Consider the following 14,252-nt stretch of genomic DNA (forward strand, 5'->3'; position numbering starts at 1 on the left):
TGGTATAAGACTAGAGGATGTCATGCAATGTAATTGAGATTAGAAGCTTCTTGGGATTGACATAGTACTTTCATGAATTTATACAAGACTTTTCGAAAATAGCTATGCCCATGACTAATCTATTAAGAAAAAAAGTGAAGTTTGTTTGAGATGAAAAGTGTAAGAAAAGTCTAAAACTCTGAAGAAAGCTTACCACTGCACCTATCTTGACATTTCCATTTGGTAATTCTGAATTTGTAGTATACATCGATGCATGAGAAACTGACTATGGTTGTTTATTGATGCAACATGGTCATGTGGTGGCTTATGCATTTAGACAATTGAAGACTCATGAGAAGCATAATCTCACTCATAATTTGGAATTAGGAGCGATAATATTCACGCTGAAGTTATGAAGACACTATCTCTATGGGTAGTAATCGAGGTGTTTACGGACCACATATCGTTGAAGTACATATTCTCCCAAAAAGATCTCAATCTGAGGCAAAGAAGATGGATTGAGTACTTAAAGGATTATGATTTCAAAATATCATATCATCCGATAAAATCAAATTTGGTGGCTGATGCTTTGAGCAGACATGCAAGGCAACGATATGTAGTATGATGAATTGGTCTTGAACATTTTTGCAGGATGTGGTAGGATAGCATCCTCACCTACGTGATGAGAAGTAAGCAACTATAAATGTGTTGATATTATCTCAATATTGGAGGAGCTTATATTGAAGCAAAATTAAGATCCAGATTTTGCTAAAAACATAGAAGAAAGTAAGAAGACATATTTTCCTTGCTATCAGGATGACGATAGTTCTTTGTGGTTTCGACAAAGATTATAGGTCCCTAGAGTGGAAGGGATAAAGTGTAAGTTGTTTGATGAAGTGCATAAATCCAGGAGACAACATGTTGTCAACTAGGTGATTGTTGAATGACTTACGAAGCCAGCTCATTTTTTTGTCAATCAGAATCAATCAGTCATTGGAAAGTCTCAAGAATTATATATTAGCGAGATAGTATGACTACATGGAGTACCATCATCCATTATTGCATGTCAAGATCCATGTTTTTCCTCTAGGTTTTGGGCGCTAGGTTTTGGAGGCAATTACAAAAGGCATTGGTACCAAGCTTAAGTTGAGCACAACATTCCACCCTCAAACTAATGGGTGATTTAAAAGGACCATACAAACCTTAGTGGACATGTTACTTGCTTACGTATTAGACTGGAAGAGAGAATGTGATAAACATGTGAAATTGGTAGACTTTGTATATATAATAGTTACCACTCTAGTATCGGGATGGCACCTTTTGAGGCATTGTATGGGAGGTCATGCAATTGATAGGTAGTGGCAAGATTGAAAACCTTTTGATATTATATCATCACACCAACCAAGTACAATTGATAAGAAAAAAGTTATTGATAACTCAAAATAAACTAAAGAGTTGCTCGAAGTAGAGAGTTTGCTTTTAAGGTTGGTGATTATGTGTTTTTAAAAATTTCACCTACTAAAAGTATCTTTTGATACAATATTAAAGGAAAGTTGAGCCTGAAATTCATTGGGCCTTTGAAATATTAAAGAAGATTGGATTGATGGTGTATAGGTTGGCATTACCACTCAAGTTGAGTCATGTTCATTCATTTTAATTGTTTTGGCACCTGAACATGTTTTAAAAAAAAAAATTACTCGAGGTTAAAAGGGTCAGGATGTGACAGGTTGATTCTAGATTGAGGGGTCATCACATATTAAGCTTATTCAAATCTTCATATCTTCAAAATTTCTTTTCCTACCTTTTTCCATGTTCACCTTTTAGCTACAGCGTATATAAAAAATTTTGTTGAAGTACCCTATTCTGGAGCCAATCCAATTCATGCTTTTCCCGTTTATTATTATCTTCTGCACCTTCTTTTCCTTTTTCACTGCATGAATGGAGTTACTGATCATCTTTAGAAGACACAAACCAACATTATTGTAGTTTGTGCTCTTGACAATAATTTAACATTTCGATTTGAATAACCATTCGTTTTCACTTCACAAAATGATCTGGCATTCAGTTCTTTTATTCTTATTGGTTCCAAGCATATAGCAGCCATACAGGGCCTGGTGAGGTTCTCTTTTATGAATCTTTCCCTGGACGGTAGCAGTCTTATGTTGAATAGAGCACCCAGCAATCACGTTCTCATTATTCATCAAAGTGGAAACACACGGAAGATCTCCCGGACAGGAACACATGCACGTGTAAGCTAAACATCCAACTTTAGCTTTGATGAGCATGTTTGCACGGCTTCCGCAACGCTGAGGAAGATCTTGTCATCACCAATCAGTTCGTTAAACTTGGATTCGTGAAGTTTGTGGACCACCCGGTACCCTGGATTAGCAAGGATAAGCTGCAAGACCAAAAATTCATCAAGATAAATCATGTCAATTGACTCCTAAATTCTCTCCTCGGCAGAGAATGAACCAACATTCATAGTGACACATATTATACACTTGATTTGTATTGATGATGACAGGAACTCAATTTCCAAATACCAATGGGAAAAAGGCAAAAGACCTCCCACATATTATCGGGAAAAAGCAAAAGATTACCATAATTACACTCTACTAGAGCGAATTTATGTTACAGGGATACGTATGAAAGGCCAGATACAAGTGTCAGTACATGGGTATACCGACACCAATACGTGGGACGTTTTAAAACTTAAAAAGTTATTTTTTTCAAACATCAAAAAGAGAAGACAGGCCTACGTTGTCCCTTCCCTTTTTACTTTAGTTTTGATTTTCCCCTTCCATTTTGTATGTTAAGGAAACCCATACCACCATAACCAAGCCGGTATCATGTCATATTAGCGCCCTAGGAGGTAATTTAGCAATTTATGGGTCATAGAACTAGCATAAGAAGCAGAGGAGACTTTGCACCTCTAGTTAACTTAATTTACTTATCATGAAGGCCTCCTGCTCTGTGATATGGTACCTTTCTGGCTTGTGGAATGCCTACAGGTTTTCTCATGCAATAGCTAAAGCCAGGAAGGAATTGGGTATTGAGTGAAAAATTAGTGACGGCTTAAACAACATTCAGTTTAGAGGTACTTATTTTAGAAAAACAACAACGTACTAATGAAGTTCAAGATAATGATCACTGGAACATAAAAAACTGTGTCTTGGTTCCAAAAGGTACATGAGACAAGAATATTGACACCGTTTTCATCATGACAGTTGACAACTTGTAAACAGTACTCTCAATGCTTTCAAAAAAGCAGTACTCATCAGCATAATGTGTTCCAGAACTAATTACGATTTTTTTTTCTGTCAATAATATGAACAATTGTTTCAGGACTCAATCAAACAGATTACTCGTTTCCCCTTGTGAAGGAAGATCTTTCTGAATTTTAAGTTCAACTCGTTGCCTGTAGTAAAAAAAGATCCCTTTGAAGTTAAAAAAAAAATATTGATGAGGGAGTCATGCACATATGTGAAAACATCGTTCAGAAGAGATAGTGACTGTCGAGGTACATCCCTTAATGTCCGACAATGATTTGGTGTTACTAGACTCTGGTGATTTTCTTAGTTGCATAAAGTTCACCTTTTCTTAATGTCATAGAAGAGATCATCTTTACTGAACCAATGAATAAACTTCATGAAATTGCAAACCTGCACTTCTCTCTTTTGAAGGCTTTTATATAGGTCTTCCATGGCATGAATACCACTGGTGTCTATGTCAATAACAGCTGCAACAACACACAGATACCAAAACAAGTTCTCAGGAATATCCTCAAAAAGTATGGTAACAGAAGTTCCTCGTAAAAAACACTTACGGGACATTTCAATGATTAAGAACTGGATTGGCAGCCGATCCATCTGCTGCGCTCTCTCCTCTTCATCAGATAGCCATCTAAGGACCCTAAAATACATCCACCGACAGGCATAACTTTCTAGATTACGGGAAAAATTGGAAGGAGAAAAAACCACCTAGAAATAAGAAAAAATATTACCTTTCCCTGACATAGTTTGAGTTAGAGAAGTAAATTGCTGAATCAATTCTGGTAATCACAATACCAGGGGTTTTGATTGCATCAGGATATTGCTCAATATTCCTATAGATTGATGTGCTAGGGATATTCCCAAGTAATGCTGTATGTGGACGAGTAACATGAAGAAGAATTTTTGCAAATGAGATTGCAACCTGACAACAGAAGATTCTCAGCAAGTAAGTTTATTGATTCTTCTCTCACCTTAAAAAGAAGAATAGCAATGTAAAAGGGAATTGGGCCAAAACTGAAGTGGATTTACTGAGACAATAATTAATCCCACCCACCTGGCTAGGGGGTTAGACCTTCAAGATGGGAGAAAGTTGAAGAATTTTGAATACCCAGGGACAATTATTGGCATAGTCTGGAAAGTGTCCTACTAACATAAACTTATGAATCAAATAAAAAGGAAAGAGTAGGTTTGACATTAAATGGTCTTGTTCCTTACAGCAATCAGAAGCCCTATTTCAACGGATATAAAGAGAACACCAAGGAATGCTCCCAAGCATGCAACAAAGTCCAGTTTGTCAATTTTCCAGATCAGCCAAGCTGCCTCAAAGTCGATCAGTCCAAGCACTGCAGAAATGATAATGGCTGCCAGAATAGCATTTGGGGTATAATGAAAGAGGGGTGTTATCAGCAACAATGTAAGCATCACTACAACAGACATGACTATGTTGGATACAGCTGTTTGGCAACCAGACGTATAGTTTACAGAAGACCGAGAAAAGGAACCTGGAAACAAAATTGTTGTCATATAAAAGAATAGTTCATTAAAATGAACGAATTATGGACTTTACACTCATTTAAAATGTATTTTACAAACCTGTTGCAACATAACAAGAAGTCATTGATCCAACAACATTCATTATCCCTAGTGCCACCATTTCCTTGTTTCCATCTATACTGTAATCCTTCATTGCAGCAAATGTTCTTCCAATTGCTATAGCTTCCTGACAAAGTTTATGGTGTTGGTTTCTTAATTCAGGATCTAGAGAAAGAAATTCAGGAACTCAAGAATAGAAAGAAAAGTAGTTTTAACTGTTATTTGACTTACTGTAAGTGCTACAAAAGCTGCTATCAGACCAATCTTGAAACCTTTGCCAACAAAGCTTCCACTGAAGTAAATTTTTTTGACAGAGGATTCGTTTATCCCTTTAGTTATAGTGCCTACCTGCCATGCACCAAAAAGCAAAACCAAGAAAATCTCATATTGTCAGTATGGGCATAATATTCTCCAAGTAAAGACTCATTCAAGAGTGCACCCAGCATACCAAATAACAGATGCATACTTACAATTGGCAGACCATGCTTGTCTGCACGGGTTATATAAACAAAGAAGGTGGACACAATCACTGATAACATAGGTGATATTGCAGCCACCCAGAAGAAACGCTTCTTCCTCTTGGCCTATTAGCACAAGAAAACAAAATAAGCCAGTCTCCAGAAGCAGTAAAGACGGAAATAGCATGATGCAGATAAGGCTCTTACCATATGTTTAGTTGCCAGAAGGAAGGACAGGAAGACGACTCCAATGACTAGTGACTGCCAGTTCCACTACAAACAAAAGTTGATCACCATAGATGGTTACACATAGCATACTAAGCAATAAATAAATCAATCAATCACTGTAATCGTTTCATACCCCATGATGTACTGGCTGCCAAACAGAACGCATAACAGAAACAATATCAGTTTTGGTAGTAAATTTCTTAATACCAAGAAAACCTTTCAGCTGCTGTAAGGCAATTGTAACTGCAGCCCCAGCCATGAACCCCACTATGGCAGCATGTGATAGAAAATCAACAAGGAAACCCAGCCTGAAACAAAAATTGGAAGTCATCAAATTGGAAGTTAAATGTCAAAGAATTGTTCAAACTTGATCTAATTGACATCACCTGCAAATTCCAAGAGCTGCTTGAGTTACACCAGCAAAGAACGTAGCTGTGAAAGCAAGACGATAATACTCCAGTGGATTAAGAACTGGATCAATCTCTTCTTGCAGCAAAGAACCAAGCAGGAGAGAGATCACAGCCACTGGTCCAATAGCAATATCTCTGGAGCTTCCCAGAATGGAATAAATTAATGGTGGCACAAAGCTGCTGTCTGTTTGAGAATAAGATAACAAAGATGACAAAGTGTCAACATTAGACAAGCATATAGAAGGGTGAGTTGTTTTCAACAAAATGCACAGGTTGAATAAATGTTTGTGTTATCTGGAACATGGTGTCAAATTATCAATATTGAAGGTTCGAAGTGACTTACAAAGGCCATATTGGGGAGGCAGATGTGCCAACTTTGAATACCCAATGTCCTGATTTCAATAAGAAACTAGATTTAGAAACTTAGATAAGCTTGAACGAAAATAAGGTTTATTGGAATTCCTACCTGTGGAATAGCAAGGCTAGCAATAGTTAATCCTGCAATAAGATCACCTATAAACTTCTTGTAAGTATACTGTCTTCCCCATTCCAGTATAGGAAAGACAGCCTGAATACCAAGAAGAAGCTTCTTTGATCTTGGCTGATCTCTAAAATTGCGTAGAGGATCGTCTGCAAAGAGGGTCTCCTTCACTGTATGCTTAAATTCCTTCATCAAATCTAGTTTTGGAGGAACGCCAACCCTGTGAACTGACGGTGGGTGTTCAGCATGGTTTCTAGAGGATGGAATCATTACAATGTTTGTCACGGTCTCCCTCTCGTGCTCATTATGTATAGAGTGACCCATCCGAGCCTTGTCTTTAATCGTCTACAGGAGGATCACCACACTGTTTATTGCTGAACTGCGAGAGGAATAAAAATTTAAGTATAGTCATAATATAGGTAATGAAACTACATAAAAATTTAAGTATTGACTCATCAGGTTCGCTTCTGTACTGGAAAAAGAAAATTTTAATCTCAACATTAAAACTTTTCCATACAGAGTGGCTTCAACTAGTATACTGATACATAATAGCTGAAGAAACCAGAAGCCACGAACTAAAATTTGAAAAACGGTGCAAATAGAAAGAAGCAGCACAATGGCTTCTTTGTTCCACAGTGAGAAACACAAAGGCTCCAAACCTAATCCTGAAGCATAAGCTGAATAATTCGGAATTAAAGTAAGAAATACTTTAAGTTTGGCATGAGTATGATAAATAAGAAATAGCATAGACAGATCAAAGACACCAAGCGGTTAACTTCTGCTCATGACATTCCACTAGCAGGAACCCGCAACAATCATGTTTTAAGAAATATAGGAACCAGCAAAAAGAGAATTAAAGGTACCAGCAAAGAAATTTCTTCCGATGTCACGTTGATTTGCAGGTATCTAATACGGTCATAAGGTTGTCTTAAAAAATGCGGGAAATGGAGAGCGAAGATCGTAGATCTCCAAAATCAGCTGCTCGTTTTGAAAATGAAACTGCACCAATTACCATAAGAGATAGATAAGAGAGAGACTTAAGGAAGAAGGTCCCGGAATTACATGGCAACGCAAAATTTCATAAACGCCTTTCAGGATACTATGGAACCTGGACTCCCATTGACAGAAATCCAGGAAAGTGAAAACCAAGGAAAAAGGCCAACAAGACAAAAGGAGCGGTGTTCAGTTCGAATTTACATATAAGAACGGGCAAGAAGATCTCTCTCAACGATGGACTTTTTCATTCATTGGAGAAGAGTTTGCGGTAATGCATGAAAGCTTTAAGGTCAACTTAGAAGAACGAACGGATACAGAGAAGTCCTCCGCGGATCCTTATATAAGCACTGAGCTGAAGGCCAAACAGGTAACCTACCGCTACGGTTGTGAATCTTTCATATTTTCAGGGCTGTGTTCACAACAGCTTGGACTTTGTTAAAAATCATCAGACATTGGAATTTATTGTGTAAACTATTCATCTCTTCGAGCGGCGTGGATGTAAAGTCATTGACTCGACTGGTAACAAGCGGAGCGTGTGGCAGAGGCGCTTGGAGAGAGACAGAGAGAGGTGGGGGTTTAACACACCATGAAAGCTTTTTGGAATGCCAAATGGAGCGGGTGGCGGAGGGGCTTAGAGAGAGAGAGAGAGAGAGAGCGTTGGGGGGTTTAACACCACCATGAAAGCTTTTGGGAATGCCAAAAAGAAAAAATTGCGTTACACATGAAGAAAAGAAAAATTTTCTCACATGGCTTTTGTCAAGGTTGTATGGCACTTCGGGTTCGAAAACAATAATGTGGTACAAAGAAAAGGAAAACGAAAAAGGAAAAGAAAACGCCCTTTATTCTTTTCCCTGATAAATCCTGATTCGTTCGACTACCTTTGTACCCATGACATAACGAAGTACCAACAGTCACTTTCCTCTGTAAAACATAATGCCACCAACTTCTTGGTCTGTCATTTTTTATACCTCTTTTGGTCTTGATCCCCACAAGTCCTCTTATGTTGTACGCTTTTTGTTTTCTTCAGCAAATACATATTTTCCACTTTTCCATGGTGCAGAAATTCTTTGAAATCCCAGCACTTGGAAAACAGAAATGGCAACTCCCTTTATAAGCCCCCACGCAACATAATAAAACGAAAAAGAAAACGATGGGTGAAAAGAAGAAAAGTCCGGGCGACACCCTGGGTCAACTGTGTATATATATTTCATTTACCTTGGTGAGGTGAGGACGAGGGCAACAGGCAGGCATGTCCTTGGGGTTGAACGGGAACCATTGATTGTGGGGGAGAAGGGAGAGGCGACAACAATGATTCTGCTTTGGAGCAAAATCGCCTCTTCCATGCCTGTCTCCAAATTTCTTAAAGCGCCCCCAATAACTTTTTAGATGACCAAACGGAGGTTGGTATACCTGGGAAAAGGGAGAGGGAGGGAGCTGGTTCCGATGGTCGTCGTCGGTTCGTTTTCTGTTTTCTTTTTTAACGGGATCTAGACGGAATGAGGTTCAGGTTCCTTTCTGTTTTCTCTTTCCTTTTACCGAGAGAGCTGTGCTTTGGATGGTTATCGTCGGCTTCTTTTTTCTTTTTTACCAGGTGTAGACTGGAGGCGGTCCAGGCTTCCTTTTTCCTTTTACCAGGAATCCAGGCGGAATTCGATCCAGGTTCATCGAATACCGCGGTTCCTTACGTCAAATGCACGTAGCGGGAGGTAGGGGCTGGCTTGAGGACAGAGGAGGACTCGGTCCCCTTCGACCCACGTCCTTCCACGTCGGCGGTACCCGTCCCCCCTTCTTTTGCAACTGATCCGTTGTCGTTGCCATACGAACCTACCTTTAACAATTCTTTTTTAGACGTTGAAAAGCAAGCAATATCTTATTTTATTAAAAAAACTTACGCGTTGAAGTGTGAATCAAATAAACAATTCAATCATATATATATATATATATATATATATCTATGTATATAATTTATTTATATGAGCTAAAATTCTGAATCAAGCGGCCATGATTTGATACACTGCCCAACGTGTTGAGCTTGATTAAATTGCATTAGGTGGTGTATTGTGAGAGGTCAAAAGGATTTCTTCAGATGAAAAATCTACAAATTTATATCCGATGTCAAATGCTATTGTATGGCTAAAATTTAAAATTTTGACTTGAAGAAAAAAAAAAAACCATATTGACATTAACAATGGTTTTCGGTGTGAAAACAGTTTGGAGGCAATAGTAAGTAAAGACTTATGATCACAAACTTTTAAATTTTTTCGACCATTTGGTAGCATTGAAAAGTGATTGGTAAATACCATAACACCACTTGGGGCACGATTGCTGGGCTGAAAATTGAACAAGAAATCTTTTTTTCAAATTTTTTTAAAAATTTTTTTAACCCAGCAACGTGAAAAAATATTGAGGTCATTTTCGAATTTTTTTTTTCCAAAAACATCCTTCCACTGTGAGAAGTGAAAAGATATTTCTCGAATTATTTTTTCTGCTGAAGTTGTTCTCCCTCAAAAGGAGATTCGATCGTCTGGAAATTGATGTTAGCCTGAGTCTGGGCGAAAAGGATGGCCAGATGAAGAAACCGTTGCGGGCGATTCTTCTCGCGGAGGAAGATTGCTGTCAGGGCTAAGTCAGGATTCTAAACACTGAATTTTAATAGGAAAAATACATTATGTAATTAAAAAATATTATTTTTTTTAATGTAAAAAAAAAATCATTGGCTGAGGTGGGGCCATGGCGTAGATAGCCCCCCCCCCTTCCCTCCGCCCTGATTGCTGCCATCGCCGGGAGATCCGGCTGCAGCGACGACTTACGGAGGACCACGAGCTTGAGGGCGAGGGCACTGGGATGGTTCGATTTGCAGAGGTTGAATAGGGCCTCTGCGTGAGATCCTTAGCTTCTAGAATTTTTTGTGAAGAAAGAGGGGAAAATGCCACAAGAAAAAAAGCAAGAGAGGGAAGAGTAGAAGAAGAATACGATAAAAGGAGCAAAACGATGGCGGCTTAGGCTACAAGGCAATGGCGGTGGCAGAAATGAAGCAAAACATAAGAGAGTAGAGAGAGATGGAGATCAGAGGGAACTAGAGGGTTTGTCAAACGGTGTATTGGATTTCAAAATTAGGCTTGGGGATACGAACAGACAATATGTATCTTGTTTCAGGAAAATTCCTTTTAACAATAGTATTGATTAACTGTACCAGTGTGCCTTCAGTTCCAACTGATTGCTTGCAAAACCTAAGACAGTTTGCAATAGATGCAACCATACGATTTCTTTCGCCGTGACAACCTTGGTCGTGGGATTGAGTGTGCAGATTATATAGGGCTCTTTTGATAGATGGAGCCAAGGAGATTTCCTGTTTCTTTATTAACAAACAAAAAAACAATTTTGTTAGAAATATGTTTCTTTGTTATTAATTTTTTGAAAATTTATTTTTCAGTCATCACACACACATCAAAATAGAAAAACATAAATATTTTTTTCATTTTATTCTAAAAAACTTATTTGCAAAAATATTTTTTCAATTTCAGGTCTCCAAATGACCCCTTCGAGATGAGACAAAAACATGACCCTTCAATTTGTATTAAAAAATATTTTAAACAAACTGTGAACCTCTTAATGTCTTTATATATACACTAATTTAATATAAATCAGGCTTTAGTTAAAGTTATTTTTTATAAATAAATTGACTTTTTATTATCAAAATAATTTTGATATTATAAGAGCTATTCATTTTTTATTTTTACTTAAACATTTATTAAAATAAAAAAATAACTACCTTAACCTTTGTTCCCCATCAAATTGCTCCTAAGATCATATCCACTAAGTTAGGTTGCCCAAAAAAAGTTTAAAAATTAATTTTTAATAGGTCGAGTTATTGTTTCATTTAAGTAATTGGTATAATGTGTATATGTGTATGTGAGCCCCCCTCTCTCTTTCTCTTTGTCTCTCCCTCTATCTATATATATACAAAATGAAAATGAAAAGCATCTTGGAACATCAGATGTTAACCGTCCGATGAATCTCATCGGACGGCTCAGGACCGGACTTCCTTGTCCCTCCCTCTCCCCCCCTGCTCATGCCGTCGAACGAGAGAGCTCCCACCCAGCGCATGCAGGTTCCGGTGAACCCACAAACCCCCGCGTAACCTGCCCTCCCCCGTCGTCGTCGAGCTGCATAGAGCCTCCAGTCGAGATATCTCCTCTGTCGCAGGTCCCGTTGAACCCATCATCTCCCGGCACCGTATCCGTACCTTACAAGCAGAAGTCCGTCGCCCTCTCGCTGAACCCACAAACGCCCACCCCCTTGCAGCCTGTGGCCACCACTGGAAGAATAGAATAGGGCGTAACTCAATCCTCCCTACAGCAGCTCTGCGACATCCATACCTGCCCCAATTTACTCCCATCGATTTGTCGAGCCGCCTTGCCCCCTTGACTGAATCCTCCCTGTGGCACCTCTACCGGTGGCCCTTACAAAGTGACACAGTTGAAATCGGTACAGTAATCTCTATCCCTCAATCGCACTGCATCCCCATCTCTACCCTGTTTCCTCCCCCACCCCCACATTCTCCGAACCCCTGATTTTTGTTGTCGCATGTTGCAGAACTCCACCACCGTAAGCCACCGCACCGCAGTCCGTCAATTGCTGTTGTTCAATACACACGTTTGTTGAAAATGTTGAAATTGACTTGGCTCACCTGCTTGATCAATTATCATTTGTGCGAGAATCCCATTGATTTTGTATGTCATTTCTGATATTGATTATCTCCCATCACGTATTATAAATTGTTCAATGTTGCGCACGTCGGGAGATTGTCTCCCATTGACTGATATGTTGCAGACACATTTTGTGATGATGGTTGTCCAAATGAAAGACTTGTATATATGAACCGTGGCCATTATAATCAGCAATTAGTGTACAGTAGTGCATTTATATTTTGTATTTCTTGTATTCTATTTGACATGAATGTTGTTGAGTACATTTTATAGTTGCACTTCTTCCGGTTCCAATGTTGCAAGGACATTGGACATGTCTACGGGGGCTAGTGAAGGTATGTCATTGTTCAATGTAAAAGGAATGATGACAATCTTGGACGGTAACAATGTTTGACCAGAAGAAGATGTTTATGTGAATGATAAAATTATTGAAGAGGAAGCAATATATGTCATAGACAATGAATCAATCAATAATACCAACCATGTTGAATGTGGAAATGAGATAAAATTAGTCTCGAATGTTGGCAATGAGTTTGTGCTAAAAATTGGAATGATGTTGTATAGTGACATTGAAGCGTATGGTTTTTATAAATTTTATGCACGGCCACATGTATACGTGACTCTAAGAAGAAGTGTGGACGAGTTATACATTACAAATAATTTTTTTGCAAGAAAAATGATTTCAAGAAATAAAAAGGAGACTAAATAAAAGAATATACAATCACCAGATGTGGTTACAAGGCATTGATCAGTAGCGGAGCTACTTGTTGGCTGGGGTGGGCCACTGCCCACGCCAGCCCATCAAAAATTTCACTATAATGTGTTTAAGCTTACATTGTTATGACTTTAAATTTATATGTCGTGCCTACACCCACCGAAGTTGTGTCACCTACACAAGTGCCCCACTGATGAAAAATCTTGACTCCGCCAGTGACATTGATATCCATCAAACTAGTCCCATGGACGAATAAATAACATGTAAAACATATTCATTATTCACACAACCATTATCTATACCCTTCTGCAAAAGTAAATTATTATAAGACAACAAACAAAATGAATACTTTCCAGAAGAATGTAGTGAAGAATATGATTTAGTCGAGTATGAAACCAATCAACCTGGTAAAATTTAACATGTGCCATTTACACATGATCAATTATACGAGCATATTTAGAAAACTGCAAACAATTACAAAGGGAAAGACACTTCGACAATGGTGAACTACTTCAAATAAAAGAGAGATGAGAACCTAGATTTTTATTTTAATTTTCAAATTGATGAGCTTAGACAAATAGAAATTTGTTTTTGGGCCAATGCAATAACATGTAAGGATTGCTATTATTTTGAAAATGTAATGTCCTTTGATACCACACATAATAAAATAAATATCACATGCATTTTGCTTCATTTACTTATAAATCATCATGGTCAAAGTTTCATTCTTGGTCGTGGGTTTGTTGATTGATGAAACAAAAGAAACATTTAAATAGTTGCATTGCATGGGTGGACAAGCTTCGGTGTCATTTTTTACTGATAAGGATGTAGCAATGAGGGCAGCAATAAAAGAAGTATTTTCGAATATAGTTTATGAGGCTGCAATTGGCATGTATTTACAAATGCGCTGACATATGTTGGTGATCTATATAAATATAATCATCAATTCAAAAAGTTGTGGGATGAGTGGTTGTTCAAGTAAGATGCAATTGAGGAATTTGGAAGTAGATGGGAAGAAATGATCTTGAAGTATTCCATGTTGGAAACCATTGATTGGGCGATGACTTTGTGGAAAGAAAGACATACTTGGGCAAAACCATATTACAATGACACTTTCATGGTAGGTATGTCTACGACCCAATGAAGTGAAAGTATGAATCATTATTTTAAGATTGGTTCACTGAAAGTACACCTTTTAATGAATTTGTCATAAAATATGAAGAGGCTATTAACAAACAACAACATATGGAGATGCAATTAGACTTCAAGTTGAATAACAAAGTTGAACCAACTAGTACACGTGCAAACCTCGAGTCATATTTGAGAGATACATTTACTTTGTCAATATTTAGAAAACATCTGAAACAAGAGTTTTTGGATTGCATAGTGTGCTCATATGAAGTAAATGAAC

General features: G+C 38.0%; 1 protein-coding gene across 5 annotated transcripts; it reads right to left on the bottom strand.

Moving 5' to 3' along the window:
• Positions 1-1,989: 1,989 nt before the first annotated feature.
• LOC116263353 (sulfate transporter 1.2-like) lies at positions 1,990-8,965 on the bottom strand. 5 transcript variants are annotated; one of them, XM_050080326.1, is made up of 15 exons: positions 7,619-7,700; positions 7,285-7,420; positions 6,407-6,800; positions 6,284-6,332; positions 5,917-6,124; positions 5,664-5,838; positions 5,510-5,575; positions 5,315-5,428; positions 5,076-5,192; positions 4,845-4,971; positions 4,467-4,753; positions 3,983-4,173; positions 3,806-3,891; positions 3,642-3,718; positions 1,990-2,377 (listed from the first exon to the last, which is right to left on the bottom strand). In XM_050080326.1, exons 3-15 carry the CDS (start codon positions 6,743-6,745, stop codon positions 2,234-2,236), a joined length of 1,980 nt encoding a protein of 659 aa, XP_049936283.1. In that variant the 5' UTR covers positions 6,746-6,800; positions 7,285-7,420; positions 7,619-7,700; the 3' UTR covers positions 1,990-2,233. The 5 variants fall into 5 exon arrangements, with proteins under 5 accessions (XP_049936283.1, XP_031498919.1, XP_031498917.1 ...); XM_031643059.2 differs by lacking the exons at positions 7,285-7,420; positions 7,619-7,700 and adding an exon at positions 8,633-8,965 and having other exon boundaries at positions 6,407-6,795; XM_031643057.2 differs by lacking the exons at positions 7,285-7,420; positions 7,619-7,700 and adding an exon at positions 8,633-8,965.
• Positions 8,966-14,252: the final 5,287 nt, after the last annotated feature.

This window comes from Nymphaea colorata, chromosome 10 (assembly GCF_008831285.2).
Source record: "Nymphaea colorata isolate Beijing-Zhang1983 chromosome 10, ASM883128v2, whole genome shotgun sequence".
NCBI lineage: Eukaryota > Viridiplantae > Streptophyta > Magnoliopsida > Nymphaeales > Nymphaeaceae > Nymphaea > Nymphaea colorata.